General features: G+C 43.2%; 1 protein-coding gene across 1 annotated transcript; it reads right to left on the bottom strand.

The window, feature by feature from the left end:
* Positions 1–1,408: 1,408 nt before the first annotated feature.
* Positions 1,409–1,711, bottom strand: TCEAL7 (transcription elongation factor A (SII)-like 7). Its single transcript, XM_012645031.1, has one exon. The coding sequence runs from the start codon at positions 1,709–1,711 to the stop codon at positions 1,409–1,411; it is 303 nt and encodes a 100-aa protein (XP_012500485.1).
* Between the last annotated feature and the right edge of the window lie 5,007 nt (positions 1,712–6,718).

The following is a 6,718-nucleotide window of genomic DNA, read 5'->3' as shown; positions in this document are numbered from 1 at the left end:
TATGTGTGTGTATGGGGAGACGTGTGCCAGAATTTTGCATTGTAAATAAGCACTCCAGATGATTATAATGGAAGGAGATGACTCTTTGAGTTATACAGTGTTAGAATAATTTTATAGATTAAATTTGGGGAATAATCCCTTGCCTGATGGATTTCTTTTGAAAATATAAATTACAGTTTCTAGAAAAGTAGAGGTATTGCCCATTTTATATAATCAAAAGTAAAAATGGGCACTAGAATTCTAATTAAAATAAATATTTATTAAGTACCCACCATATGTTAATCATAGTACTAATCTATAGTATAATGAAAAAATATGACATATTTTTTGAGGTGCAAAATATAAGAAGTCCAGTTTAAATGTTTAAATGTATATATATGTACATACATCTACACATATATGATTTGTAAGACTAATATATATGTCTAAGTATATATATTATTCAGTGGGGCCAGCAGAGAGCAAAGGACCCAGCAGAAGAGGCAGCAGTGCCCAGAAGGCACGGCAGGACCCAGGGGAGGAGACGGGTAAAGGGCTCAACAGCAGAGGACTGGTATGAAAGCACCCACCTCTGCCTAGTGGACTTGTTGAGTCCACAAGTTGAGTCATGCCAGGCCCTCGCTCAAATAATTGGTGGTTCTATACTATGGTGGTTTGGAGGTTCTGTATGCACAGGTGGGGACAAGATCTCACCAACCACCCCTCCGACTTACTGCCTCATTTCTTCCTCACAGCAGACCCGTGAGGCAAGTATTTTCCCCATGAAAAGACTGAGTCTTAAACATGTGCATCTATAATAACGGCCAGTTTATTCCTCTGGCTAAGAGATCCAGAGGTAATCCAAAGTTTACAATTCTTTTTTATACGTCTGTTACTGAGTTTAAGTGTTTCACTGCTTTCCAAAGGTGATTGACAAGTTGTTGTATTGTGTCTATTGTAGAGGGGTTTTTTTTCTTTTGGCGGCACAATACACACACACAAACACATATTCATTTTTTTGGAAAATGAGAAGATGCAGATAGTCAAAAAAAAGACAAAGAAATTACAGATCACACAAAGATTCACTGTTAACCTTTGGTGTATAATAAATCAGACACTTTGCATTACGTCATATAGAAATGTACATATAAAGTGTATATATACACATACATATAGATACACGCTGTTTTTTCGATTTGTTATTTTCACTTTACAATATACAATGAGCATCTTCCCATGCAAATGAATGAGACCCTTTATTAAATGAGTAAGATTGGGTCAAAAGATGAGATGTTGACAAGTCATATGTAAATCTAAGCAACACCGAATGATTGGAGTAAAATAATGACAAATATTTAGCAAGGAAATGCAAACAGAAAGCAGTGGCAATACTAATAACAGAAAATAACTGAATTTTCAGAGAAATGCATTAAATGGGATAAGGACGGTCCCGAGAATGCCTATGGTTAGAATGCAGAGCCCTAAATTTCTTTCTCAGCCCCCTTATCTCTTCCAAACACCTTTCCATCTCATCTCCCTCTCTTGTCATTTCTTCATCCTTAAAATGCCTATAGTCTATGTCCTCTTTAAATTCTTCGAGAGACTGAAGCAGCCTCTGTCTAAAATTCCATTCCGTTTGTTGGCGTTCAAATTCTCCATAGGGGCATTCTTCCTCCCTCTTTGGCACGCTGCATTTGGGCTTTCCTTCATTTTCTTTGCAGGGTTTTTGCATGATGTTGTTGTTGTTTCCTGCTTAACTCCAGGGAGAAAATGTAGAGACGGATTACTTAGTTACTTTTAAATCGGGATTGTCAGTTTCTCTTTGAAGCAAAATGCTTGCCTTAATCTCCCACCCCCGCCCCACAGGTCCAGCCTCAGAAGTTCGAGCAGCTGAGGCGACGCAGCTCCCCGGTCCCCCAGCCCCCTCCCCCACCTCCGCCTCTTTCTTCCTTCCCCTCCAGGCACACACCGTTTCCCCAGCAGACAAGGTTAATGGCCTCTCTAATGGGAGGGAGAAGGGGAGCAGACGCGGAGGTGGACCGTGAAGCCGCAAATTTTACCCAGCTTTCGCCCTTCCTGACTCCCACCCTCAGAGATCTCGGTCTAAATGCCTCCCTCACACTGACCTGTGCCGACGCGGGGTTGTTTCCTGCTCTTTTTCTTGCTTCCAGATGTGAACACAGACCCTCCGACCTGCAAACAAAAAGGAAGGGGGCGGGGAGAAGGGAGTTCTCCGTGGATCAACCGGCAGCTCCAGAGACAAGACACTCGTTATTATCTTGAATCCGGGATTCTCATCTCTATCGGTCGCCCCCAGTTTCCTACCTCCTTGTTCCCTTCCTATCCCTGCCCTTCGCTCCAGGATTGATGTTCCCACCTCCCACCCCTCACCCTCAGGCCTGGTCCTTGCAAGGCCCACGGTCGCCCTCCTCCTTCTGCCCCACCCAACCACGGCGGCAGGCCAGCATTGAGTAAGGCGAACTATTTTCAAGTTATCTCTAAATTTCTGTTGTCCCCATCCCAGGATGATTTCAGCCTTTCTCCACCTACCAACCCACACCCCAGGCCTACCATTTTATCCGACGGAACTGGAGAAAAACCAGAGAGAAGGATAAAAAGAAAGCTTGCCAGGATTAGAAAAGCCGATTATTTCTAAACTATCACTGAATATCTGGATGTCTCAAGAGACATCAACCTCCCCCTCCCCCTACTTAAAAAGCCACAATTATCTACGACGATTTTGCAGGGGTTTTGGGAAAGCAAGCCTGGACCTATTCCAATAACTAGATTCAGCCACTACTGTCCCCGGGGTCCCAGTTGTTCCTTCATACCAACTTGCTGGGATTTAAGGAATTTACCTCTTCCTTCCCTTGGCCACAAGCACCCACGTCTGCAGGGCAGTGAGGAGCTGGTACCCAGAGGAGAAAGAAGCCCAGGAATATAAGGACTTCAGTTCACGGCAGCTCCTGATCACGTGAGGATTATGTCATCCTCCAACTCTGGTCCCCACTTTCCCCTCCCACCAGCAATGCTGCAGAAGTGGATGGCTTACCAACCTCCCACCCCCCACCACACCAGGCCCTGTCACTCACTTTTGTCTTTGCTAATTCCAGCGGTCAAAAGTGGCCCCTTCTCCCTGTGGTTGGAATTTGCCTTTCTCTAATTACCAGGGAGGGGCTGCATCTTCCCATAGTTATATTAACCATTGTTACTTTTTTAGTGGTTGCATGGAGAGAGAGGATTACTTATTCTTTCCTAGGCTACAAGAACAGAAAAGTACCTACCTTTCCTCTACCCACCCTCTTCTCAGCCACTAACAGCTACCATTTAACTTGCAAATCCTTGAAACCCAGTTGGAGGGAGTGGGGTGAGTTAGGAAAGGAGGCAATGATTAGGATTGTGTTTTTTACTTTTGTCCTGATAATTTCTTATTATTTTCCAATCTTCCCATAAAATTATTGTAAACAATAATCACAAATATGATAAAGATATGTACCTTTGGAAAAATATTCAAGATAGGAAGATAAAAAGACCCAGCCACCTGTTTCTGCTGCTGAATTCATAATATAAATATAAACCCTTCAAGCAGACCCATTTTTGGAAGTTTAAAGTGTACAGGGAGGCTGGGTGCAGTGACTCACGCCAGTAATGCTAGCACTTTGGGAGGCCAAGGCAGGAGGATTGCTTGAGGCCAGGAGTTCGAGGCCAGCATGAGTAAGAGCAACACTCCCATCTATACATAAAATAGAGAAATTAGCTGAGCATCTTGGCACGCACCTGTAGTCCCAGCTACTTGGGAGGCTGAGACAGGAGAATCGCTTGAGCCCAGGAATTTGAGGTTGCTGTGAGCTAGGCTGACGCCACTGCACTCTAGCCCGAGCAACAGAGAGGACCTTGTCTCAAAAAAACAAAAATATACAGGGAGGTTGGAATCTACATTTTGACGGGTTTCTGAGCATGTGGGTTCTTTCATTCAGTGAGTCACTGAGACCATAAACCCATAGCACCTTGCCCTTAGATTTTCAGATCTCAAAAGTAGTCACAAATTTTTACTACTTTGATATCAGTATCATATCCCCTCTCTCCCAGTTTGTCCCATGCCCATAATCCCTTTTTTCCTTCAATACCGTGCCCAAAATATCCCAACTTTTCTCAACACTCTCATTCAGAACAAAATAGCTTTTCATTTTCCCCAGACATCTCCATCCTATTTATGTTTTCCTAGACCTTATTCAGCCATTGAGGAATTAGAAGTTACTTGGAGCACTAACAGAAACTGGTCACATTTAATCATTAAACACACAAAACTTTTCGCTGCTAAGGATTTTGGTACTCACCTAAGTATATTTGTTCTTGATTTGTTAGCTTGAAATATATACGATGAAAGGGAGATGTGTAAAGTTCTTAAAACTTGTTTTTAGGAAGACTGTGGCTCATTATGAATGTAAAGTTGCCACCAACTAGTTAAATGTAAATGGATCCAGAAAAGAGTAAGTGATCAGAAAGAGAAGAGGTCTTAAATAGAGTGGAGCAATGTTGTCACAGATATTAACGAATAATTAGTTGTGACAGAGGCAGAGAATTACTTGGGGTGGAAAGTTCCTAAATCTTCTGTGAACAGCTTTTCATGCAGATGGTTAGACTCAGAGTTATGAAATGGCTAGAAGGATCTAGGTACTGAAGAATTTGCATCTTAGTAAGAAGAATGGCATTGGACAGATCCTAGTTTGAATTAATTGTACTTACCTTTTGTGTAAACTTGGATGTAAAACATGGGTACTAAAACTTCTCTGTGCTTCATCTATAAAATGGGGCTAATAGTTTTAAATATCTCAGAGTTGTCAGGACTAAATGACATAAGTTGTGTAAAAGTAGTATTACTGCATGACTGACAAGTACCAAAGGCAGGCCTGGTACTGGGGTGGGAGGCTGAAGCCTAGGGCTGCTGAGGTCATCTTGCCAGTGGAGCAGGCCCAGAGACTGAGCCCTCAGCAAAGGCCTGGAACCTGGGGCTATGGGATCCAACCTAGTGTGGAGGTGGGCTTGGAGCCTCAGCCCGCAGGTACTGGCCTAGAGCCTGGGGCCATGGGGGCCTGCCCAGTGCGGACTATTACTGGGGTGGGCTCAGTGTTGAGGTCCAAGGCAAAGTCTAGTACTCACTTCCCTTTCCTTCCCCCAAGTGGTTGGTATCTCTCTCCACGCTGTGCAGCCTGGGGTTGGGGGAGGGGTGACATGGGTAATGTAAAACTGTCCTTCCCACCCTCTTCAATGCGTGTTTTCTTATCTCTGTGCTACACCTAGGTGCTGTAACCTCTCATCTGGTTTCCTTATTTCTTATCAATGTATTTTCATACATGGATAGTTGTTCAAATTGAGGTTTCTGTGGGCGGATGAGTACTGGAAAGTCCTCTTCTGCCGTCATCCTGACATCCAGCTCCTCACATCTCAATTAATTTTTAATAAAGCAGAAAAAGAGGGTAAAAAAAGGAATAATGAAAAGATGGGACATATGAAAGCAAATGGCAAGATATCAGGTTTAAACACAGTTGTATTAATAATTACATCAAATATTAATTGCCTAAGCATACCGAGTCAGAAAGGAGAGTGTGATGGTTGATTTTGAGTGTCAACTTGACTATATTAAGGGATACTCAGCTGATAGAGCATTGTTTATTCTCAATGCTTCAGCAGGCATTGAGTCAATCCCTCTTCTGCTGAAAGGGAAACCCAGGTGGTTTTGCTTTTGATTAGAATGATTGGGCTGCCACAGATGTGTTTGTGAGGGTGTTTCCAGAGGAGATTGGCATGTAAGTTGGTGAACTGAATGGGCAAGATCCACCCTGAGTGTGGGTAGGTACCATACAATCAGCTGGCTGACCGATGGAACAAAAAAGTGGAGGAAAGGCAAATTCTTACCATCTCTCCAGTGGAGCCAGGATGATCTTCTTCTCCTGCCCTTGGACATCATAACTCCAGGTTCTCTGGCCTTTGGACTCCAGGACTCACCACCAGCAGCTACCCAGGCTCTCAGGCCTTCGGCCTCAGACCGATAATTACACCATTGGATTTCTTGGTTCTGAGGCCTTTGGACTTGGACTAAGCCACACTGCTGGCTTTTCTGGTTCACTAGCTTGAAAATGGCCTATTGTGGGACTTCTTAGCTTCCGTAATCAAGTGAACCAATTCCCCTAATAAATCCCTTTTCATGTATCTCTCTATATATCCTATTGGTTACATCTCTCTGAGGAACACTGACTAAAACAGAGAGGTTGACAGATTGGGTAAAAATGCTAAAACACTTATGTGCTTTCTATGAGAAACATACTTTAGGCTGGGTGTGGTGGCTCACACCTGTAATCCCAGTGCTTTGGGAGGCCAAAGCAGGAGGATCACTTGAGCCCAGGAGTCTGAGACCAGCCTGTGAAACATAGTGAGATCCCGTGTCTAAAAAAATATTTTTTTTTCAGATTAGCCAAGCATGGTGGCATGTACCTGTAGTTCTAGCTACTCGGAAGGCTGAGACGAGAGGATTGTTTGAGCCCAGATGTTTGAGGTGAGCTATGATTGGGCTACTGCACTCCAGCCTGAGTGACAGAGCAAGACCCTGTCTCAAAAAAAAAAAAAAAAAGAAAAGAAAGAAAAAGAAACACACTTCAAATGTATTAAAGGCAGAGATTTGTTAATAGAAAAAGAATGAAAAAAATAGCATGTAAACACTAATCACAAGAAAACTGGAATG

The sequence above is a fragment of the Propithecus coquereli genome, unplaced genomic scaffold, assembly GCF_000956105.1.
Source record: "Propithecus coquereli isolate 6110/MARCELLA unplaced genomic scaffold, Pcoq_1.0 Scaffold104, whole genome shotgun sequence".
NCBI classification, from domain to species: Eukaryota; Metazoa; Chordata; class Mammalia; order Primates; family Indriidae; genus Propithecus; species Propithecus coquereli.
The sequence above is the reverse complement of the archived record's forward strand: the minus strand, read 5'-3'. Positions and strand labels throughout refer to the sequence as shown.

What these genes read in the sequence shown, in the direction of transcription:
- TCEAL7 (XM_012645031.1), bottom strand. Translation starts at nt 1,711, where the DNA reads ATGCAAAAACCCTGCAAAGAAAATGAAGGAAAGCCCAAATGCAGCGTG.